Source organism: Neopsephotus bourkii, unplaced genomic scaffold (assembly GCF_033783945.1).
Source record: "Neopsephotus bourkii isolate Nb327-2 ecotype Australia unplaced genomic scaffold, CSIRO-AGI_Nbou_v1 NB_1760, whole genome shotgun sequence".
Taxonomy (NCBI): Eukaryota; Metazoa; Chordata; class Aves; order Psittaciformes; family Psittacidae; genus Neopsephotus; species Neopsephotus bourkii.
This window is the reverse complement of record NW_026902234.1, coordinates 3,060,245-3,085,230: the sequence shown is the minus strand read 5'-3', so window position 1 is coordinate 3,085,230 and position 24,986 is coordinate 3,060,245. Positions and strand designations below refer to the sequence as shown.

The following is a 24,986-nucleotide window of genomic DNA, read 5'->3' as shown; positions in this document are numbered from 1 at the left end:
CATTCACAGGGTCACTAGTTAAATGCTGTGCTAGCAGGCCATTCTGTACCAGACCACGATCAAATATACACAGAGCATCCCAAGTAATTATTCAGAGATTTTAAAGACAGGCATGGGCAACAAAAGAAATTCAACATCTCCTCTCATGCAATCACAGCATTAATTCAGGCCAGTAACAAAGTGACACTCCAAAACACAACCTAAACTGGGTAAAGCCAAGCCACCAAAAAGTAAAGCTACAATCACAAATCCTGCCTGTCAGAGAAATTATGAAATGTTTTCAGTGTGAAGATTTAAGCAGAGCTAGGAAATAAATGAAGAGCTGTCACCTACCGCTGCTCAGTCAGATGGAAAAAGACAGCCAATAGCTCCCCTATTTATAAGATCCCACACAATTGCAAGCTATTGAGTCAGAAAAGTGGAAAAGCCTCGTGACTGATAGATGCACAGTCTGGAGAAGAAAAAAAAATACACTGCAGTGTTTCTCTTGCTAGTGCAGCAAGGAGACAATATCTAAGACTGGAACCCCAGTTAAAACAAAATAAAATCCCTCAGCTAGTTTATAGCATCTGCTGAAAAAAATACTAAAATAGCACACACCTTAAGGTGTTAGACTCTTTTCCTGGGGGTAGGACAGAGTGGGCAAGTTTAAAACATGACAAACAAGCACAGTTTTGGAGCAAGTCCTTTTTCTGATGCAATGGCCTGCAACAGCCAGAACCTAGAAATTCCCTGTGGAAGCCATCATGAGGCCAGAGTTCACCCTCACACAAGGTTTACATTAAGCCTAGTTTCCACATACCAGGGGTTTGTGTTAGTCTTAAGGGCACACTTCACCATTTTGCTTACAAACACTTCAATTGTAAAGTCTTATAAGTTCTAATGCTTTCTAACAACAAGCAAGATGTATGTTTGAAGTTTTACCTCTTCTTTGGTAATCTAGGGTATTACAGGTGCAAATTAGCACACATTTCACCAGAACAGAAGCAATCATGCTCCAAATCAAGATTTAAACTTCTGAAATATGTTAAGGAGCTGTAATGGTTTCAAAGTTTCTCAGAACTGTTATAAATATATTTTAGTTATCTATCATGTATCTTCCATGGAAGGTTAAAGAAATTACTCCAAGTACTGGCATAATTAATATATTCATCAATAGGGATTTTCACAGCATGAAGCTTCCACAGAATCATAGAATAGTTAGGGTTGGAAAGGACCTTAAGATCATCCAGTTCCAACCCCCCTACCATGGGCAGGGACACCTCCCACTAAACCATGTCACCCAAGGCTCTGTCCAACCTGGCCATACTACAGACAGATAATGCATGCACTACAATCTCTTTAAGAGACAAATCTAGGCACAGAAACTTGAAAGACTTCCTGGGCATTGCCCCAGGAAGCAAGGTCAAATACAGGGAAGATAAGACTATAGCTACCAAAGTATGAGTCAATAGCCTTTTAGCATTTTAATTTGTGCAGAGAACTTCTGCAGCTGAAATGCGCAACTGCCATTCCTTGTCAAACAAGCTCCTCCAGCTTCCCATGCAGGTTTCAAGGAAGGACAGCGTTACAGGTCAGTTGACACCAACAACATTTCACAGACACTCTCTGCTAACAGACAAGCATATTAGCATGATTACCACACAGGCATGTCTTACTCATGCTCTAAGACCATGAACAATTACAACTTTGAGTACATTATAGTACATACAATACATATCCCCAAACACAGGGTAAAACGTCACTCTAAGCTGGCACTTTGTATCTACATGTAACAGAGATGGCATCCTGACTAGGCAGCAGTGAGAGAAAAAGAAACTATTAATCCATACATAAACTGCAAGAGTGGAGCAACAGGGTTCATTAGCAGTATAAAGGAGACGAGTTGCCCACATTTATACCAATTTAAGTCTAGTGAAATTAGTTAAATAAAACTGGAGAAATTAAATGTAAGAATCCAGATTGAGAACAAGCCTTACTGGAAATCCAACATGTAGCTTTGCAAACAAAGTCAACAAGGTAACACACTCCTGCTGAAACTAAAACTGAAAGGTGCATGTAGACTCAAAAGACTTTTTGATCCACTGCACTGACCAACAGGATTACTAAATCTTGCCTTCGCCTTGCAGCTAAGCCAAGTCAAAACCAATCCCAACTAAAATATTTTGAGCATAACTTAAAACTGTTTCTGTACAGATGAAGTTGAAATGTCAGAAAATGTTTGTACAACTAAGAACAGACTAAAAAAAAAACATTCATGTGCATGGGGCAGAAGAGTGACTAAGTTGACACAGCAGGAAAGCTGCATCACTAATGTGAACTCATTGCCTGCATTCCTGCGTAACCAGAACTCCTTTTTGCTGAGGCAACTTTGGAGATATTTCATCATTCACATCACACCAGCTCTTCTAACCACCTTCAAAGGAACATAGCTGTCATTAAGTCATTTTCTTTGCTTAGAAAAAAAAACACCACCACCAAACTTGAACTTCAAAAAGACTGAAAAGAAGCTGAACCATCTGTTTCCATCTGTTAGGTTTTGCAATAGGTTTAGACCAAGTAAAGCTAGTACTTTTAGACAGGTCTTTACCATTACTCCCCTAGAGCACCTTACCCATCCTCTGTTATACATGGGTCACAAGCCTGGTACTAGGATGCATTCCTAAATACAAGCTTACTCAAATTAGCAAGTTACCAATGCTGAATGGTCTATTTGTAGGGTTTTTAACTTGCAGGTGTTAAGATAGACAGGCGTTCTGTCTTTCACCAAAGTTTATTTTAGAGCAACTGGTTTAAAATGCTCCAGAACATAAAACATTTTGGAAGCAATTATTTAATTGTTCAAAACCATGCACCACCAGCTTGTTCTTGAAGTGGGTTACGAAACTGAAAATGCGAGTATCTGCTGGCTCAGCAATGCTATTCAAAACATGAAACAAGCGCCATGGTCTTTTTCCTCATCCTTACCTATCAAAGAACATGAACACAGCAAACATATTTTCAGAGCAGAAGCAGCCACTTTGATTTCCTGCTGAAGACATTTAAACTACATATGACCGAGAGTCTGAAATTCAGGAAGAACTACACTCCTTCCTCAGCCCAAGTGAAGCAGTGTCCACATCAGCCCCAGCTATGCAACCCGCCACTGCAGCTGACAGGGCTTAAAAAAAAGTCACAGCCCCAGAAAAGGGCCACACTCCCCTTGCCTTTTCTCCCAGCTGTGGCCAGGGGAGTGACTTCCTTCACCATTCCCAGCAATGCTTTCCCTTCTCACCAGCTCATACAATCCTGCAAACACAAGCCCTTGCAGAACACACTTTTCTGGTGGCAAATCAAATCACACTGCTGAGTTGCACTGTGAGCACATAAGCACTATACCAATGCAGTTGAAGCAGTTACGACATGCTGCTGGGGACAGCAACAGTAAGACCCCAAAGTCTGGAAACATCTGACAGCTTGAGGCAAAACTACGCCTTAGCTGTATTTCCCAGATGAAGGAAGCTGGTAAGATTTCCTAATTGCATGAGACAGCAAGGAAGTAAAATTTGACTAAAAGCATAACTGCTCTGTACTCAGGCTCCCCAGAAAATGATTCCATTTTTAACATGAAAGAGTCATGCCTTCTCTTTCAAGTTTGGCTGAGGAAAAAGAAGAGTGACATAACAGCTAAGCAAAACTGTCTGAAAGACTTAGAAACCTTTAATCCCAACAGATCCTAGAAAAACAGAAAATCTTTATTCGACACAGATTTAAAAAAAAAAAAAAGCAAAGAAACCAACAAAACAAAACCACTCACCACAATCTAAAATTTGCATTTAAAACAAGATATAGCAAAACTTCAACATAAAAGGCTTCTGTAGTAGCTAGCAGAAGGCAACACAGAGCTCTGCAGTTCTTCAAGGTTCAGTTTAAGTGCCAATAGAACTAGGTGACTAAAAGCATGGAATAGGAAACGCTAAAGAACTAGCATTCAGTCGCACTGAACTAGTTCTCCCAGGTTTTGGTTGTTTAGAAAAAGTGCAATGATGACAGAAATTACCTCCAAGTCCACTATTTTACAACTTCCATGTCCTACGCATTTTACTGCATAAAATCAAAACTAATCACAAAAATACCATTTAGAACACTTCATGAAATACATTTGAGATAGTCTATGAACCTGAAGCACAAAGGATGCCCACCCACATGAACTATAATTTAAAAACATACTTCATCTTACAGCATCAATTTATCTAAAGAAGCACCTATCAGTTTTAAGAGAGCATGATAAAAATCTCCACTAGACTACTGCAAAAGAAAAATCGATACACAGGAACCATAAGTCATTACTGCTGCAAACACTAGGATCATCAACACACACATCTTGTGCAGAACAGCACCTGCTTTCAGACTAAATGGCACTGTACTTTTTTGGCAAAACAAACGTAACTACTACGTTAATTATGTGTACATGTAATTTGCGCTCAGGAAAATAACTTCCTCCACCAGTCAAGGGCACTGTTTTTCTGTAGGGAGGAGGAACAGGAATATTATGCAAGCATTAAGAGCTACTGAACAGGAGATTTCATCCAAAACTGTAACCTTTACTCCTAGCTTTAAAGGGATGAACAGTAGAGAACAAATGTACAGAGACACACATGAGCCCAGTCAGAAAAACATGACAATTAAAACCAGCAAAGGTATGTAGAACTGTCAGCTTGTATGGTCTGATGAGTGTCAACAACAGCAGCAGAGTTTAGCTTGCTATAAACTTCTATATTCTGAGCATGGCTTGCCAGAGATCTTCAGAGAATCAACAGTGTCTGCAATTCCTCTGGCTTGCTATGTACTATTTCTATCCTTTTCATAAACAGGTTAGTTATACATAAGCTTTAGGTGCCTTCATGGAAGTAACAGATGAAGAAAACTGAGATTTCCACAAGAAAAGCTGATTCTAACAACCTACTTCGTGTACTGCAGTGTTTTTGGTTTGTGATACCATCACCACAAATATCTGAAAATCTTGACAGTCTTTCTACAATGATCCTTTGCTCAAAACCAAAAAAAAAAAAATCCAAACCTATAAAATTAGTTTTCTTATAAAGGCCTGCATTAATAACTACAGGTTGGGAAAACAGAAATACATATTCGCATTGAACAGGCCAACGAATTTCTGTAATGGAGAAATTATCTTGCATTACTTCATCTTCCAGTACAAAATCCTACCACCTTCTAGATGAGAACTGCAAAACAGGGATTTCAATGGAGCTGCAAATGCTCTGCTTGTGGAAATACGTTTCAGAACAGATACAGTTATGTTTTCCAATGTACAGAATGTTTCTGAACTACAGGTATTTGAAGGCTTGCTAGCCTTTACAGAACTTTCTACACAACATTAAGAAGATGCTACTCAACAGACTAATAAAAGAGAGCCAAACAGAACAACTAGGAGACAATGCCAGGAGTTTAATTTGTAGAAGAGAAAGCAATATACAGCATCAGCAACAGCACTCTAGGTCTTAATTTAGCAGCAGTGTTCACTCTTGGCTGCAGAATCACAGCTGGCACCTCTAACTTCTAAAGCAACATGCATGAATGATAAGAGCAGTATGCCTAAGCAACAGCTCACAATATTAAACAGCACAAGAATGAACACACCTAAAGACTACCTACTGGAAATGAAAGAAAGCTACTAAGAGGAAGCTGACTTACAGCTAGGAGAAGAGTAAAAACACATGAAAAGATAACACCATCAAGGGGAAAAGGTCCATATTCTACGCCAGAAATAATTTAAACCATATAGCATACTTAACTTTGAAATATTCAGCAGAAGCTTGAATTCAAAGCACAGTTATGTAGTTTACAACAGCTTTTCTTCCCACACATTAAAAAAGAAATAATAATAATCCTATACGAAATTCACAAAGACAGCAGGGTAGAACCTTGACATAACTTCTTCCATTTTAGCTCTATCCAAGAGCCAAAGCATATCACTCCTGGGAGGAGCTAGACTACACATTAGAACACCTACTCTTCCATTAGGAAAGCCTGAAAACTCAGATGCCTCTAAAAAAAAAAAATAAAAAATTTTGCTATGACATTTCATTCAAAAATGAGTGATTAACACAACCATAAAAATTCTAAAGAGGAAGCAAAACTTCCACATGGCTTAGGAGCTATTTATGACCCAAGGCACTCTCCAACTTTACAAAGTGCATCACTGACTAAACACCACACTGAGATTTTTCCTACAGTGACCATGTATCTGACCATTCTAGAAAAATATGTTCTTTATTGACAGATGCAAACAAGCAGCACAAGTGAATAAGAGGGTTCAAGAGGAATGTAATGAAAGCACTGGTATAGCAGAAACAGGTTTGTAGGTGTCTGTTCAGGCAGGAATCTGTATTCCTAACAAACAATAATCCTGCATCGCCATTCTTTCCCTGTTCACCACAACTGTCATCTCACTCTGAGTCTTCTCCCTTTGTACTTACACCTTGTTCCGATGACAAAATTCATTCTCACCCTCAGTTGTCAGCACACTTCCAAGACATAAATTAACACTCACCAGTATGACCTCCTCTGTACTCAGCAGAAACAAGGAAGGAGTAAACCACACAACAGAAGATAAACTATGTGGGTGAAGGGAGAAAAGCAGAGTAAAGATGACATGGTTAAAACTTAAACAGGGGAAGTTTAGATTGTATATAAGGAGGAAATTCTTTCCTGTTAGGGTGGTGAGGCACTGGAATAGGTTGCCCAGGGAGGTTGTGAATGCTCCATCCTTGGCAGTGTTCAAGGCCAGGCTGGATGAGGCTTTGGGTGAGATGGTTTAGTGTGAGGTGTCCCTGCCCACGGCAGGGGGGTTGGAACTTGATGATCTTAAGGTCCTTTCCAACCCTAACTATTCTATGATTCTATGGTACCTTCCATAACTTGGCTCAGTATGCTAGAGGACAGGCAGGAAATCTGTCACATCCATTCTCAAACCAATACTCGCAACACAGACACACCATGTGCATCTTCCCACATGCAAGTGCATCTGCACTGTAAGTTATGCCCATGAGCCGCCACATGCTTTGGGAGCTGCAGTCAAAAGGAACATAAGGGATTGTAACAGAATTGCTGGAGAAAGAGGAAAAGGAAGAGGAAACAACACTGCATGTCACAGAACTGAAGATGCGAGAGGCAAAACTGACAAGAAGCCTTTGATTACACAGTACCATTCCTCTAGCTTTACTGGAAACTGAAGCAAGACTGATGGTGGATGCTAAAGTCCAATCTCAAACTACAGATGCAAATATATGGTGCAGCCTATCCCTCCCTCGAGGGAACCTGACATTCACAGTGATGTCAGCTAGAACTAACACCACCAGATAATCACAGCACCTCTGCAGACAGAGCCTATTCCAAAATGAACTGGCTTTCCAGGTCTGTCCTCACTCCCATCCCCTCAAAGACTCTGCTATAAAATACACCCAGTCTAACCATGCTGTACTTCTCAAACATGTATGTGTTTATATTCTTTCATGTCATCCCTCCCATTGCCATACAGTCATGCAGCCCTGTGACACTGTTGCCATTGCTCGTAGCAGTAAATAAGCTCTGCATTGCACTTGCAAGGCCTTAGGACTACAGCTACTTTGTCGGGCTACTTTGGCTGAACTTTTCTTGACCTGCCTGCAACTGTTTCTTGATTTAGCTGTGACAGCAACTTCTCTAATTGACCAGGTGCCTATGCCTAATTGCTTCTACTTTTGTTTACTTGGGCAGGCTGCAACCAGAGTCTCATATAGAGAGCAGTAATAAGCAGGCACTGTACAGAATGAGATATTAACAGCTCTGCAACAATGATGTAGTATAAAGAAATAGAGGCCTGATACAGCAGCAGATGCCTTGAGAAGTAGGGGCACAGGGCTGAGAGGAGATGCATGCAGGCATGAATAAAGAGACAGCTTGTATAGGACTGAGCACTGGACATCTCATAACTCACCAGCAATTGACCAAGAGAAACACAGGCCTGGACAAAACCATTTTTAGGGGTAACAAACAAGAAAGAAGCATTATCTAATACACAGTGCCTTTTACATATTTGGATGAGACACAAAGCTGCAAACCAATGAAAAGCAAAGGCACATTAGCAAGCATATAAAAACATCTCAGGTAGATCCCAGAGTGAGGAAGATGAAGCCATCAACATGAACAACCATATCGCTCCTCATGAAGGGCAACGATGCTGACAGCACACTGTAGCAGCTTACCATCACCAGGGTGAAATCCTAAAACTCAGAGCAGCAGTGAGGGTGAATGTAACCATTTCAGCTGAATTACTGTTCGCTTTTTTCCTAACAATTAGATCTGAATTAATAATCATTATGCTCTCAGGATTTCAATTATTCTAACAATAAATTCTTGGCCTCTCTTTTAAGGTATGCCTCCGTTTTTCAGCACAAATGAGGTTTTATGCACAGCACCCAAGAGAGGACCAGAAAAACTAAAAGAGTTTGCACCCTAACAAGGTAAAGTGTAACAACTTTAAGTCACTAACATCTTATTACAATACACGTACAGGTAGCAAAGAATGCTTAGAGAGAAAAAAAACCTGTTTGTGAAACAGCCATCATAGGAAGTACTTTCATAAGAGAAACAGTGACTCAAAAAGGAGGCACAAACTGAGCAGTATAGGTAAGGAAAAGTTGTGATTTCCACTTCAAACACATTTGAAGATATGAGTTTTCATTTAACTCCTTGTCAGTATTAACAACTAAAACCACTCTTCGAATTGGTTCTATATCTGGTTTTATCTCACAGTGACAAATAACAGTATGTTCTCCCTGCTACTGTAAACATACACAATGTCATTCAGTCAGCGTTCCATATGGTTAATACAGCTGCCATTGTAAGAACCCTTACACACAAAGTTCACAGATGGGGCAGTACCCAAGGTGACACGCACATAACCACAGAAGTGGTCCGCTTTCCTTATAATCACTAAAATATCCAACATCTGCATTTATTAAACATATACAAGTCACCAAGTTACAGCGTGACCTATAGCACTGTCTCCTATTAAAAAAACGAAATGAAAACCAAACACTTTCAGGCGCTGCAACTGCACCGAACAGCTGTTTTTAGCTGACAACCGAGATCGGCTCTCACAACTAGCAGTCAGCTGACATTGCTTTCGGACAAGCGCCCGAGAGCCCAGGCGAGGACCAAGGAAGCAGCATGCAGAGAGACCGCAAACGAGGCGGCGGCGGCAGCAGCAGCAGCAACACAGCCGCTCCAGCGCCAACCGACAAGTCTCTCCCACCGCGGCCGCAGGACACCGATCCGCCCGCCCGCACAGCGCGGCCCGGCCCGCCGTACCCTCAGGCCGCCGGTACCGGTCGGGCCCGGCCGCACAGCCAGTACCACTCCACCGTGTGAAAAACACGACCGGCCTTCCACCCAGCCAACGTCCACCGGGACGGGCCGGGCTGAGCAGGGCCTAGCGCGCCCCGCCTGCCCGCCACCCCCGACGAGGCCGCGAACCCCTGCAGGCCTGACTCAGCGCCGCGACACCGGTGCTCACCGCCACCGATGCCAGCAGCCCAGGGAAAGGGACCGAGGCGAGAAGCCGTCATCCACCCTACCTGTCCTCGCTCTTGTTCTTCTGCTTTTTGCCCATAGCGGCAGCACCGGCGCTTAACCCACACCTCAACACTACCCGCCCGCCTGCGCGCAGCCCCGTGCATATGGGGAAAGCCACCGCCTCCACCGCCGCTGCCCGCCCCTGACTAGCGCCGCGCACGCGCCCGCCCCGCCTCACCTCCACCGCCGTCCCGGCCTGCCCCGCGACGACCGGCGGCCGCCACCGCCTCCGAGGCCGAGCACCGCCTCCGCGCGCTGGCGCCCCCTGGCTGCCGGAGGGGGAACAAGCGGCGCCGCAGGGCCGACGACCGAGGGGAAGAATCGTAGCATCAACTAGGTTGGAACAGTCCTTTAAGATCATGAAGTCCAACCGTCACGCCAGGACGGCCAAGACCGCCACTAAACCACGTCACTGAGGGCCTCATCTACATGGGTTTTGAACACTTTCAGGGACAGTGATTCCACCACTTCCCTGGGAAGCCTCTTCCAACACCTGATGGCTGCTCTCAGGGTTTGCATTGACCAGACACAGCAACATCGGCTTTACTTCCACCAGTTCTGTTCTTCAGGCAGCCCTGGCAAAGGTCTAAGCAATGCCCCAGATCTGCAGGTTCCATCCCACCTTCCCAAAGGGCCACATTTGCTCCCTGCTTGGCCATAAAAAGAACGACCAGATAGCCAAAGTAAACACATCTGGGAAGCTTTTATCCAGAGACAAACAGGACACTTCGGTCCAACTGGGTGAATGGAGTGGTTAAGAGGAAAACTTTCAAGGCACACAGCGAGCAGGCGGTAGCTGAGGTGTGGGCACTGCTCCATGCACCTCAGTATCTTTCCTCTGCTCACAGCTTTGCTGGACCATCATCCCCATCACTTACCACCACTGGAGGTGAGGTGTGAAAGACAAAATGGTACCATCTGCCCTGTGGTGCCTGGCCTCCCACCAGAGCAGGGGCATGGAGTAGGCAGGGCTCAGTTGTATTTCGGTGTAAAGGATCAAACTCAGCTCCATTGACAGGAGAGGTACACTGACAGGGAGCTGGGCTGCTGGGCAGCAACATCAGCCAAGTGTTTCCTTCCCTCCTCACCACATTTTCTCAGTGTACAGAGATTTTTCTCCCTCTCCCCTCCAAGAAACAGTACAGGAGCTGAAACAGTGCTGCATTCTCTTGCAGGGGAGACTGAACAGTGTTCCTGTGGGACAGAAGACAGGATGTAGACTCACAGACATGTGGCACGGAAGTCAGACATTCAGCACTGAGTATAATGGAAGGGGGAGGCTCTCAGTTACAACCCCATCTCCTCTTGGTAATGTTTCTCAAGAGCAAAGAAAGATGGGGCAGGAATAACAGTGATAATGGGGATCTCGGATATCACAGTATTTAATATGCTTCGAGAGCAGCACATTTTCTGTCGTTGTCATAGAATCATAGAATACCAGGTCGGATGGGACCTCAACGATCACCTGGTCCAACCTTTCTCGGCAAAGCATGAATCAAAGTCATAGCCCCGTTACAGTAATTTCCTTGGCAGACAGAGCAAGCCTCACTGTTCTCTTCATCTTCTAGCCTCAGGATCACCACCTCCATATTGTTTCTCTCCCTAAAGCCCTCAACTCCTACTTTTCTCCACCTTCATACAGCTGTACTCCTTATCAGTCTTCCCACCTCGGGCACCCAGCAGACTGCAGATAAGACCAGAAGTTTATCTTCCCGCCCCACCTTCCCCATCAGCATAGTTCAGTACTGGTAAATCAGATTTCCAGGAAGCAAGCAAGCAGAACACTTGGGATTTTTTTAATCACTCTTTAATATCCTGTTATTTAAATCTGCGCATCTTCAGCGCACTTGCAACAAGAGCAGCAGAGACAAGCCCCGGCCACTCCAGCACGACCCTCCTGCTCTCATCGGGCGTGCCGGAGCGCCCGCCCGAGCCCCACCTGCCCTCACCAAGGCGCCCTTACCTCACGGCATCACTCGAGGGGCCTAACCCCGCAGCTCCCGGCCGTTACGACCCTGCCGCGCCCCGATTCCCTGCGGGGGTCTCGGCCTCACACGCCCCAACCCCGAGAAGAAATCCATGAGCAGTGCCCCACGAACGCAGCGACAGTACCCCCCAGGTCCCCCCCACAGCACCGTTCGACCGCCGTTTACAAAAGCCTCACACCGAGGTGAGGGAACGGGCGGGGCTTCGCAGCGACGGGGTGTGTTCTGTCCCGCCCCAGAATCGCTCGGCCCGTGTTCCGACGCTTCCGTCGGGCGGGTCACAGGAGGGGAAGGCGGAGATAGGCCGGTGCGCAACGCCGGGAGAAGCGCGATTGCTAACGGAAAGGAGTAGGACGGGACCAGACAAAAAGCTGCCCCTGCAGCGGTAACTCCCGCCGTGCTCGAACCGCGGCGCGGAAGCGGTGCGGCCGCGGCTGAGCCCCGCCCCTGCCGCGGGACAAACACACTAAACCCCGCCCTCCCGGCTGCTGCCTGCTGGTGCAACTCCCACCCACCCACAACGGCGCATGCGCATTAGGCTGGCTAGGAACGCGGTGGCCAGCGCTGCGTGCGCTCTCGCGAGACTTCGGCGGGGTGCGGCCGGTGTGAGGCGGGTGGGGGGCGTAGTGTGCGCGGCAGCGGAGGAAGAAGGAAAGAGGAGGCGTGAGTGGCGTTTGTGTTCTTTGGCTCTGGCCGCTTGTGGTGGGGGGCAGCGGGGCTGGGAGAGGGTGAGGCTTTCCCTGGATAGCTCGTAAGAAGCTGGATGGGTGGGTGTGTGCGCGTGTGCTCGTGGGTCCGTTCTTTGTAACGGCTACGCACTGCGGGTCCTTCTCACTTCGGCGGCGCCTCTCGGCCCCGTTACTGGCCGTGAGTTGGGCCTCCAGCGCCCCTCTCTAGCAGAGCGGGCAGGACCCCATCAGAGTTGCTGAGCCCCCTTGGGAGCCAGCCTCGGGCGCACCCCCTTGCAGAGTAGGAAATGCTTATTGGCATCCAGGCTTCCGGGGCTGGGGGAGCCGGGAGCCCTTTGGGGACCTCAGGCTGTGGTAGGCATTGGCTGGTGTTTTTATGTTTTCCTTCCTGTTTGCTTGGAGGAGGAGCCTCCCTTTGCCTCAGCTGAGCAGGTTTCCCTTTCTCCCCTGAATGCCTAGGGGCTTCTGAGGTGCTCTAGTAAGCTGCTTATTTCCTATGTAAAGGCAAGAAAGGAGGTAGAAAACATTTATGGAGAGAGTTGGTAGTTAGCAGTTTCGGTGAGAGGGAGTCAAGATGAGGTGCTGCAGGTCAGAGCAAGCATGGTAGTGACACGTGTGGAGTGTGTCAACAGGGTCAGCACTGCTGAGGTTGTTTTGCGTTTGGAGTGCTGCGTTAATGTTGATACTTTGCCCATCGCTATTTAAAAAGCTTTCTTGCCTCGGCTTGCAAGGTGTTTTACAAAGCCAGTGGCACCATTAGTTTGGCTGTTTTGAAATACAGCCAAGAGTAATCTGGAACCCAAATTCACATCAAATTTGTGGCCTGCAGGTTGAGAATCTGATTAGGGTGACTGTGTACTGCCCCCATTTTGAAACTATCATTCCTGGCAGTAATGTTTTTTTGTAGTGTAAGATTATTGGCGAGAACAATCAATTACATTGTCCCAGCTCTTCATGAAACCCAGTCTTGGTATCTTGTGCGTTTTGAAGTGTTTGGGCAGGAAGACCTTTACAGAGGAATGATTTTAGCTGTGTTTCTTCTCACATCAGTTAGGTAGTTGTTGGGGGTTTTTAAATCCTTTTGCTAGCTGTCATAGGCTGGTGTTTGCAGTAGCAGTTTTGTTGTACTAGTTGAAGGAGTGTACTGGCCTGAAGCAGTGTACTGGCCTAAAACATTTGCTGTTGAGCACCTTGTCTTTCTTTTAGCTGAGGAGTGTTAATTTGGATTTAAATATGTTAATCTGCATCAGGTACTTAACTGCTTTTAAACTTTTGATGGCTACCTACAGACTGAGCATTGCTTTGATTTACTCTGAGACATCTTATACCTCCTCTCATCAGCTTGGAGCTTTTCTATTATATCTTCTAGTTTCAGAATACTTATTAAAGGTACATGGATCTGGCTTGCCCTGAGAGTTCTTTGGAACTGATGAATTCTACTTATTTATATTGACAAGTAATTTCCAGTTACTTTGTGCTTCCAATAGCTGCTTTTGGGACTGAGAGAATAGGGCTTGACTGGTATCTTTGTTGCTGTCTGTGTTCAACGAGAAAGCGTTTTCCAGGGGGAGTTGTGCTATACAAAAGAACAATGTTATCTTCAAATAGCATAGCATTTTGTTTCTCTGCAATGTGAACTGCAAGTAAAAGAGATCAGGCTTTTAATTAAGTGTTTGTATACATGTTAATTCCATATATCACTATTCCTACAGCTCTGAAGAGATCACTTTCTAGTTAAAGATGGCTGCTGATACCTCTGTTGACATACTTCAAAAAGTTCTGGAGAATGAAATCCTTCAGACTACCAAGGTTGTGGAAGAACATCTGGATGCTGAAATGCAGAAGCTGGACCAGATGGATGAAGATGAACTGGAACGCCTTAAACAAAGGAGGCTTGAGGCACTAAAAAAGGCCCAGCAGCAGAAACAGGTCATTCCTGTAGTAGTATAGACTCTTGATGTATACAGTGTAACAGACTTCTTGGAAATCTTAGGGAAATTTTGCATGTGAATTAAGTGGTTTGGAGTTGTTTGGGTTTTTCTGTTTGGGTGGGGTTTTTATTTCTTCCTCACCTTTCTGTACTTACTAATTTTAAGTTACCCAGGAAAGCAAATGTCTGTCAATGTGTGCATGCTTTGAGTTTTTTTAACAGGAGCTGAGAACAACTTCTGTGATCCTTTACAGTAAGGATAGGATAAAGAGTTTCATACAAAGATTTGTGTGTCTTTATTCACTGACCATTGCTGTCTGGAAACGCAAGTGTTGTAAGCAATCTAATCATAAGCCTCTAGGCCCTTTAAGCTTCCAAAATCAGGAGGTTGTTACTTATGGCATGTAAGTGATGGATGCCATTTTCTTAAGGGTAGAAGAATGATACAGAGCTTTTCCTTGTTACTAGGGTGAAATCATTTATCACAGTCCTAACCCAGTGACATGCCTTTGTATGACTGCTCATTTCTTCTTACAGGAAAGAAATTCTGCTTTGCTCCTTGGTACCTCATGTTAAACTGTGGTCTTTGTGCTCCCCAGAAAGTCTCTTTGAGCATAGTTCCCAGTCTGAATTGGGAGTAGGGAAGCCATAGGTTTCTTAGCTTACTCCATCTAAGCAAAACCAAACCAAAGAAATAGAAGGGGTTGGGGGGAAGGTGACTGGGTTGAAAGAGATGTTCCAGCCGTGATGGAACCCATAAGAGCTAATGCCATGCTCTGAAATGGGAATGCAGTAAAATGACATGGCATAGTTGGTATGCTGAATGATGGCAGGGTTAGTGGCTTTGATAGTCTAAACATGGAAGTAGAGAAAATAGCGTACTATTTGCTTGTCTTCAAAAGTTCAGTTTATTCTAGTGTATTCCTTTTTCAGAAGTCATAACGCTTGGATGTGAACATGTGGTAGTTCTCATGCAAGAACTTGGTTATGTCAGTTGATCTTAAGTCACTGTTCTCATGCATTTTCAAATACAAATTTGAAGTAGCATACTACCCTGTAAAAGGTGTGTGCTGCCACACTGGTCTGAAAGCAAAGGGGAAGTAATGCATATCCACTGTTGACGAATAAGTAATTTTTTTTATTTGCATCATGATGACTTCCTCATTTGGTCATACCTCTGTACAACGTCCAAGAGAGTTTGTTCTATGCTAATATAACTTAAAGGATATTTTTGGTTTGCTTGGATGTTCTTTCCCACCACTCTGCCAAGACAGAACTGCAAGATCAAGAACAGTGATTTATCTGTACTTATTCCCCACCCCCCACTAGAAACTGAAAGTTTTTTGTCAAGTTTTGTCATACTGCACTACTTCTAATCATTCAGCTTAGTCTGTAGTTGTTTTAGTTATTAACTTTCAGTATTGTTGAAGCTCGTTGTTTGTTTCTTTTTCAAGTGCATTAGCTTTTTCTATACTCTGTTTGCACACCTAATCAGACAGGTGAAGTTGCCTGGTTGTGAAATTTTGTTTTTCTGTACATTTTCTGATTAACGATATGCATGTTTCCTGAATGGTTCTCTGGAAGCCAGGCTCATACCTTCAGTATCTGGTTTGTGACAAATAAATGTAATTTGCTGCAGGAGAGTTAGCAGGCTTTCTTCTCCATTATTTTTTTTTTTTTTCATAGAGAGTTAAAAAATGGAAGAAATCTGTTTTACAACATGTAATGACTTGAATCAGTTCTGGACAAGAGTTCTGTGAGTGTACAAAAACGTTTTAGAGACAGTAGCCCAAGCTGTCGATTAGCAGTTTTCAGTTGCTGAGAGTTTCCTGTCATTGGTTTTCTTTGAACTCGTCTAGTCTTACTGAAAGGCTGCACTCCAGAAATTTATGCAGCTCTGCAAGATTTGTATTGCCAAATAGGTAAGACAGTCTCCCTGCTGAACCACCTATCTCTTGCTGAGAAGGAGGCAACCGAGAAGTATTGTCTGACCTGGTGGCATTTGTGTATTTTCAAGACAGATCTGAAGGAGAGAATTAATTTGTTTCTCCTTCTATGAAATGGGTTTCCACTGCAGCTCCCATCTTTGATTTTTTCTTAAAAGCTGTACGTTTTGCATGTAGGTACAGGACTAACACAATCCATACTAATTATTTCCTCTTACGTTTTCCAAAAGGAGTGGCTTTCAAAAGGACACGGAGAATACAGAGAAATCCCAAGTGAGAGAGACTTTTTCCAAGAAGTCAAAGAAAGTAAAAACGTGGTGTGCCATTTCTATAGAGACACAACATTCAGGTATAGTAAATAAGCTGTGCTCAAGAAACCTTTTGTTTATAAATGTCTTCAGAAACAGACGTGTTCTTTTGTTCTTTCAAATTCCACAAATAAATAGGCATTTTTAAAATAATCAGCTTTCTTCATTTTCCAATTCTCATTCCCTTCTCAAGACATTGATTTTTATTTTTTTTCCCATTCCAGTTAATCTTTACATGATTTGACAACAATTAATACTCTCAAATAGTTGATTAGAATATAAATGTATAACTTCTTTGACCATATTTGAGAGAGTGCTGTGAGTGCTGTGTTTCATTGTTTAGTTTAAGGGAGCCATGTCTCTGAATTTAGTGATTATATGTTAGTAACATGTCAAAAATTGCTTTGGTTGCTCTGGACAGTTCTGACAAGCAAAAATATAATAAAAAATTGTCTAGACATTTTCAGAATTTAACCTTTTACTTTGAGAGGATGTGGATACCAATTGCAGCTCAGCTGCTTTCCCTTTTTGCCTGTGCCCTTGTGATTATGTCACGCTTCCAGGGTATGAAATGCCTAGACCTGAGAATATGTCCTGACTCAGAACTGGAATCTAAAATAATATCTCCCACTTCCTTGGAAAAATGTTGGGAAGTTCTGGGTTGTAGGCTGCTCCTCAGTGGGTCTGTCTTAGTATCTTCTGTTAAAATACAGTTGCAAAGTAAGAGTAGTTTGTTGAAGGAAGAGCCAGTTGTCCTGGATTTGGTGTTGGTTGGTCACCTAAGGTGTTATGTTCTCTCTAGCTTGTAGAATATATATAAACTGAAACAGCCTCAATGTGAGAAACTGAAAGAGGTCAAAGCTGCATTATGTCAAAGTGAGGCATCTGTATCCTACGTTTTCAAAGTTAAGCACTGAAGCTTCAGAAATACGTGAAGCAGTTGTATCTGGCTAGCTTTTTCTCAAAGAAGTTGAAAGACTATCTCTGAAGATAAAGTAGATTAGAACAGGTTTGGGTTGTTTGTTTTCTAGTTTCATGAATCAACAAAGTCTATACACTCAGTGGAAAGAACTTAGGAGAAGGTTCTTTGTAAAATGTGTCGTGCTGACAACTAGCTTGAAGCTAGTGTGTCACGTTTACCAGCCACACTATCAAGTTGTTTTCATCCTTGCCCACTCCAGCTTTTTGATCTGCATGACTCTCCTCTGGAGTTGCGGAACAGTCACATCACAGCGTTCATGCAGCTAAGTCAAACCATTTAAAGAAAACAACCCAGAAAGTTGAGGTTGCAGGTGACAAGTCTACAGATCTCTGCCATCTGACAAGTACTTTGAGCAGTTCATGTTACTCTCCCTTAGCTGAGAATAATTGTATGCTCACTCCTTTCCATTGCAATAGAAAAGTGAACCATTTTTGCCTGTAGCAAAACTGAAGCAGACTGTGCAAATCGCTTATTTTTATTTTCCTGTACAGTGAGTTACCACATCTCAGTTGTGGGGGTGGTGACTGAAAAACACCAAAATGCTGCAGCATGTTGAGAGCACTTTTCTGGCAATGTGAAGTTTCTTATAGAGGGATTTTTCCAGCTGACAGGCTGTGAGCTAGAGCAAGAGTCAGAGGGAAACGTCATCAATAAATGCGGGCCTCAAGAAACGAGAGAGGCCTTCAGAAGGGGGCCTATAGGGATGCTGGGGAGGGACTCTTCATTAGGGACTGTAGTGATAGGGCAAGGGGTAATGGGTTAAAATTTAAACAGGGGAAGTTTAGATTGGATATAAGGAGGAAATTCTTTCCTGTTAGGGTGGTGAGGCACTGGAATAGGTTGCCTGGGGAAGTTGTGAATGCTCCATCCCTGGCAATGTTCAAGGCCCGATTGAACCAGGCCTTGGGTGATCTGGTTTAGAGCGAGGTATCCCTGCCCATGGCAGTTGGGTTGGAACTTGATGATCTTGAGGTCCTTTCCAGCCCTAACTATTCTATGATTCTATGTATGTGGGAGTAATTAGGAAGGAATTAGAGAAATGGATGGTGTAATTGTGCAATAAAGGTGCTTCAGGCTGTTACTCTAGTAGTCGTCAAATCCAGCTACCTTTGAAACACAGTTTCTCTTTAAATTCTTAATTACAAAGGTCATATCTGAGGAGTTAATGTGGTAGAATTAGTTCTTCACTGTTTAAATTTTTTCTGAAATGCTTACTGAGTCTTAACATTTTTATGTGTTTTGGGTTTTTTTTCACAGGTGCCAAATAATGGACAGGCATTTGACTGCATTGGCAAAAAAGCACATTGAGACAAAATTTGTGAAATTAAATGCTGAAAAGTCTCCTTTCTTGTGTGAGAGACTGCGCATCAAAGTACTTCCCACTCTAGCACTGGTAAAAGATGGAAAAACACAAGACTATGTTGTGGGTTTCACTGATCTTGGTAACACTGATGACTTCACTACAGAGACCTTAGAATGGAGATTAGGCTGTGCAGATGTAATTAATTACAGGTAATTAACTGGGTTGTGATTGTTTTATTTTCAGATCCAGTGTAAGGAGAAGGTGCTTGCAGACAGAAGGATCATAATATTTTGTGTCTTTGATACGTTGTATACAACTGACACTAGGCTGGGAAAGTTGGGACTGTTCAGCCTGGAGAAGAGGAGGCTGCGTGGAGACCTGAATGTTTCTGGGGGTGCATTATTATTTTAAATTAATTATCTGAGTTTATTTCAGTCTCTAATTTCCAAATTTTTGGAAGACGTATCTTAAAGTCAAAGAAACTGCTGTTCATTTTAGTAGCTGTTGGAACTTCAGATAAAATGACTGAAATAGAAATCTGTAATTCAAAACAAGTGGTAACAAGTTCAGAAACAAGCAAATACACAGAGGCATCAAAGACAGTTTGGGTATGTATATTCTGGACAGCAACAGCCTTTTATAGGAAAGTCTTTCAGTGGAGTTGTACCAAGCTAGACCTGTGTATTCCACTCTTGGAGCTCATTGTGAAGTGGGGAAGTTCTGTTCTTTGTTCATTTTGCCAGGTCTTGAGTTTGGTACCCTGGCTTTGCAAAATGAACCACAACGTCTACACAGCCCAGGAGATCTGTAGGAAGCATTCATTTGTGTACAAGTGTTGCATTTCCACACTCTGATTGTAATATCCCCCATGCTCTGGAACTCCTGAAAGGAGATAATACTCCTCAGAGCCTAGAAACAGTTCTTTTCCTTCAACCTGTGGGATAGGGAGATGGTAAAAGGATATATTATATTTAGGGAAAGAAAAGAAGAAAAACAGACTGTTAGGTCACATTGTTTGACTAAAATCAGGATTCGCGTGGTGTGTTGGCTTATTACTGACGTGATTAGCTGGCAATCAGTGAACTGTTGATTCAGGATCAGTATCAACAAAATGTTACTTGCAAAATGTTAGTACTTGCACATTTCCAAACATCCTTTCATAGCTATTTCCATATGATTCTAATTGCTCACTTACTGATACTAAGATGCAAACTCCTCACAGGTGATGTGTGTGAAAACATGCACACCCTTTTCCAAGCAAGGGGCAGGCATACCCCCTCCTGTAGAAGATGTAGGCGCTTCAGCTTTATGCAGATGCCTGCTGTTCCCAACAAGCCATGGACGTGCACACTGGTGAGGGAACCCTACAAGGTCTTGCATTCACACTATGAATATTTCCACAGTCTGCTAGCTGGAGTGCAGTATCTAGTGGAGAAGCTGTTCTGTCTGGCTAGGAATGTAAAAAGGGACTTCTGGCAGTACAAAACCCAGTTTATATGTTTCTACCTCAAAGTCCGTTACAAAATTTCAGCTGCTTCTGTACTTCTGGCTTCTCATTTGTGTTGAAAAGTCTCTCTAATTCCCTGGTTACTGCCTAATCAGTAAGGTGGGAAAAGAATTTCAAGGTCATCAAGTCCAGCTGTTACCCCAGGACTGCCAAGTCCGCCATAAGCCATGTCACTAAGGGCCTTCTTGTAGTCTGGCAGATGGATGTCTTTAGTTTGTAGCAAAAGCCATTTCACATAGGTTTTTTTTCTTTTTTTTTCTTTTTTTTTTCCTCTAGAGCCCCACTCACAGCTGCTGTTTACATGCACACTCCTGTCTTAAGTAAAGTTACCCAGGCCATTTTGTCCGGGATGTGCTATGCCAGCAACACCGCAATGCTGCTTAGGGTGGCTGTAGGGAATAGGGGTTGTGTTCTCTTACAATGTTTTTCTGAAGAAGCAGGTAATGAGAGCTGCTAATTACTGTCTGCATGATTATGGCTTTAATCAATACGTCTTTTTTTTTTCTCTAGTGGTAACTTGATGGACCCACCTTTTCAAAGTCAAAAGAAATTTGGAACAAGCTTTACAAAGTTGGATAAGAAGACCATAAGAGGGAAGAAATATGACTCAGATTCTGATGATGACTAGAATGGCAGCTATGTGTTATTTATAAATCATCTTTTGTTTATGCTTGGTACATTTCTAAGAATGTTTTTTATACAGCTTACTGCTTTTCATTACATCTGCACATAATGCTCATTTTTCTATACAGTTTTATACAACTGAGTCATAGCAGAAAAAAGCTTAACTATTTTATTTTTCCTCTTTTGGAAGTCATTTGTAATTAAGAAATCTGAGTCCTAATTAAATACCGTGGCAAATGATGAACTTTGTCTTAAGTATAAGTTTCTGAAGAGTTTTAAAGTAACTGTTAGAAACAATTGTACCAAGTCACACCAAAGGTCCCTCTGGCCCGGCATCCAGTGTCAGTGGCCAAAAGCAGATGCACAACGAAGAATAAAAACAGAGTGAGAAGATAATAATGCTTTCCCAGAATATACTTGAAGCAGTCTGTGGTGCGAAGAACTCCACATCTGAGGGCATTTCCTGGTTGAATTCATGGAAAAAAAATCTCTTTTAAATCCTCATAATATCCTAGCATCCGTATCATATGGCAAGGAGTCCGCAGTTTAACTGGTGTGTGAAGAGCTACTTTTTATTGCTTTTCTTGAATCTGACAGTTCGAGGGCTTTTTTTTTTTATTTGCTGTTTTTCTTCATTGAAGGAGATAATAGACACTTTTAAAAAAGACTTTTCCCTATCAGATCCTTTCCAGTTGTCTTTTGAAATCTATTATTACCTCTCAGTAAAGCACTACAAAGTGATCAGTAAAGGAATTATGTGTTTTAACAAATGATTGCTTATCTTATGGTGCCATACCATGATACTAAATAAACTACGTTGCACTATAAGTTGTAAAAACAGTCGTAACCTCTGTGAATTCTGAAATAGATGGTCAAGAGAAATGCCCTTTTACCATCTATGTACGCTGCATGTTAAAGCTGATACAGCGGGTAATAGCACATAGCAACAAGCATATTGAAAACAGCCTTGTTCACGGGTTTGTATAATTCTGTGGTTGTGAATGTGTGGATTTTATAGCAGGTGCTTTGTACAAGAGTAGAATAGAGAAAAGTGCTTGGGAGAAACCTTGATCTGTTAAGTTTAGCTATAGAGCCGTATACTGTGTACTGTTCTTCAGTAATGGACAGTTTTCAAGGGAGGATTTCCTTGGAACACAATGCAAAATTTCTGACTAGGTGAAGAGTTGAAGAGTGTTCTTGTCATTTTGGAAAAAAAAAAAGAAAAAAAAAGTAAAATAGTTTGCTTTGTGCTGAAGGACCCTTCTGAGGTGGTACTTTGAATCCAGTTGGTCCAAAAAGTGGTGAAGTGGGTCTAGTCGGTCTTGCTACCTTGTAATGGAGAACACTTGTGATTGGGCCAGCCCAGCAATATATCTCTGTAAGTAAGTTCAAAAAATTATATTTTATTTCTGTTCATGTACATTGAAATAAAATTATTTTAATTCTAATGCGGACTTTTGCATCCTTTCAGATAGGTGGTCTAGGTGCTGCAGGCCATTTTTTTTCTTTACATAAGGTCCATCCGAAAATTGCATGTGCTCTTTCTGGATCCCTAGCAAACTGCATACAATTCTAACATTGCAACATCATTTTGAGAAGGCAACCAGATTAAGATGTACACAACTGCCTGTTAATCTACTAAAAGCATAAAGTAGTCTTTGAGTTGATCTTTTTAATGCACAAACTCTCTAAACGCACTAGAAAGGGCTTATTTTAGGGGTTTTTTTTTAATCCAGTTGCATGAAATCCCATTTAAGAAACAAGTGTTCCAGCAGTATTTTTAAGAGTGCCTTAGCAGGACTCATCTCTGAGTCCTAATTATGTTGAACAGGTTGTGGCAATATAAAATCATGTCTAACGTAGTTGAGTGCTGTGTGGAAACATGGGCTTGTGAGGATCCTAGCATGGTGCGTTATTAGAGGTTATTCAGTTCCATGTGTGAATAGCCCCATTACAAACTTGATGTAAATCCTAGTCAGAGTCTGTGGTTTCATGTCACTTCAGCTGCTGATGTTTTTTCTAGGTTAATTTTCCTTCCTAGGACCTCTTCCTTCATCTGAATTATAATACAGCAGTACACACTCCAGTCCTGATATAAGGAGTTTGCAGGAATGCATGGTTTAGGTAAAAGGGGAACTTGAGACTCTTTGTCCTAATAAGTTTAATTTCTCCATTCCTGATCTGCATATTACTTTGAGATGAACAGTCTAAATCCAAGAATTTCATTTGAGCTGAAACTTAGAAATTCTTTGAGGACTGGAAAATCCTTGTGATTTATGTAGTGAGGAACATATTATTCTATAGTAAAGCTCAGTGATTCTGCTGTGAAGATTAACTAATGAAGTGTCCGTGATAGTAAGACCTGGGTCAGCAAGCTAGAAGTACAAAGAACACACAAGCAAATGTCAGCTGTACAGACCTGAAAAGCACAAAACTTGTCAACAGCAATCTAGTAGCAGTATGGCTGGTAGATGAGAAGATGACAGTAATGTGCAATACCGAGAAAGGATGAAGGTTGCATGGGATTGCTTACAGCAAATAGATTGTATATCTAAGGACGTGACTAAGTAAGGTTCCTGAGCCTAGAGTAATCACAAAATGGTACCTCGTCTGGCATGTGTTAGCCATGAAAGGGTATTGTACAATAAAGAGATGAGAAATGTTCACGTATAGCTTTTTAAGTTGCGGGGCTTACGTATGAACTCAGCATGTAACTAATAATGATTGGTGCTTAAGTCTGTGCTTGATGCTCGCATGAAGTAGTTATTAAAGAAGTGCATGCAGACAATAGTAACCAAACAAGATCTGCATTGTTCATCTGTTTGTTAATGCTAGATTATTGACTGGGCACATTTTGAGCACTGATTGATCCCATGATATGATTGTGATGGTCTGCTCACAAAATCTAGCTGGAAGTTAAGTGCTGAGTTGAGCTTTGGGATTTGGGAAGCGTGAAGATGTCTGTTCCCTGAAAGAAGAAGGATGAGAAATAAATCTGGAGAGGGCAACTGAGCAGCTGTTCTCAGACCCCATTAGCAGGCTGGATTGCCTGCTGCTGTCATCAGCGGTCACTGAAGGAGGCTGACCCACAAGATGGATTGATGCTTTCCATTCCTTGTGTCCAAGTAATCCACACTGTGCTATTTCCCATCTAGAAATTATAAGAGGAGTATTTTTCAATATATATTTATAGAAAATTCAGGCTTTGAACAGTACAGTTTCTAAAGCAAGCTTTTTGTCTTCCACATGAAAGTAAAACCAGCATCCTAAGCCCAGTGTGAGGGATGCTGTCATTTTGTCTCTCACATACATGCGCACAAAACCAAGCACAAGCTGGTGCATTAATAATACAGCTGTTGAACTCATTGCATATTCAATAGCTGTGTATTCCACTTCTAAAGGGAAGACTCTCAGTAGTGGATGGATCTGTCTGTCTCTTTAGAACAGCTACATATGACAGTTCAGGAGTGAGGGCTATGCTCTGGAGTTTAAGAAAAGCCTCTCTAGGAATCAGAAGTGAAGAGTACTTGAAGTTACAGTAGAGTATTTTAGAACTGTTCTGAGGGCAGTGTTGCCCCTAACGATGGATGGATGGATAGATGATAGATAGATAGATAGATAGATCTCCATATAGCTCCTCTGAAGGTCTACTCTGATCTTCTTCGATCATGCTTGAGCTTTCAGTGTTAAGCGTGTCGTATATGATCATGGTAAGCCAAGACATCCCAGTCTCCCAGATGCTCCTGGTTAGCCATTCCACTACAGAGCACTATTCTGTATTGTATGCTGCAAAAAGACACATGTGCCTCCTTTATTGATTTAAGCTAACACATTAAATTGGCTAAAGTAGTACATAAGAGACCAGATCATCACCACAAAATACTCTTGTTCAAATTTGGTGGATTAATTTTAAGTGCATATACACTGAGTGATATTTTGATGCTTGTTGATGAAAAGGGAGTAAAGAAAACTAATTTTTAGAGATGCTGTGAGGTGCACATTCTAAGGCTATATGTTTTTTGGATTAGCCATTACAGCCATGGCTTCAGCTGCCTAAAAACTACTACTGATCCAGGAGCCATGAACCTGTGTCAGCT

General features: G+C 42.6%; 2 protein-coding genes across 2 annotated transcripts in view; one reads left to right on the top strand and one right to left on the bottom strand.

Moving 5' to 3' along the window:
• The window catches only part of EIF5B (eukaryotic translation initiation factor 5B), a 37,975-nt gene extending 26,282 nt beyond the window's left edge, over positions 1-11,693 (bottom strand). The window contains exons 1-2 of the mRNA XM_061377892.1: positions 11,081-11,693; positions 10,704-10,809 (exon numbers count right to left, since the gene is read on the bottom strand). Coding sequence (XP_061233876.1) covers positions 10,704-10,809; positions 11,081-11,204 — 230 coding nt within the window. The 5' untranslated portion in view covers positions 11,205-11,693. The remainder of the gene's footprint in view (positions 1-10,703; positions 10,810-11,080) is intronic.
• A 2,276-nt stretch (positions 11,694-13,969) lies between these two features.
• TXNDC9 (thioredoxin domain containing 9) lies at positions 13,970-22,337 on the top strand. Its single transcript, XM_061377936.1, has 4 exons — positions 13,970-14,218; positions 16,396-16,514; positions 18,713-18,967; positions 20,776-22,337. Exons 1-4 carry the CDS (start codon positions 14,030-14,032, stop codon positions 20,891-20,893), a joined length of 681 nt encoding a protein of 226 aa, XP_061233920.1. The 5' UTR covers positions 13,970-14,029; the 3' UTR covers positions 20,894-22,337.
• The last annotated feature ends 2,649 nt before the right edge of the window (positions 22,338-24,986 follow it).

What these genes read in the sequence shown, in the direction of transcription:
- TXNDC9 (XM_061377936.1), top strand. Translation starts at nt 14,030, where the DNA reads ATGGCTGCTGATACCTCTGTTGACATACTTCAAAAAGTTCTGGAGAAT. An exon ending in AGGCCCAGCAGCAGAAACAG is followed by an intron (nt 14,219 to 16,395) that starts GTCATTCCTGTA and finishes GTTTTCCAAAAG; the next exon opens with GAGTGGCTTTCAAAAGGACA. An exon ending in TATAGAGACACAACATTCAG is followed by an intron (nt 16,515 to 18,712) that starts GTATAGTAAATA and finishes TTTTTTTCACAG; the next exon opens with GTGCCAAATAATGGACAGGC.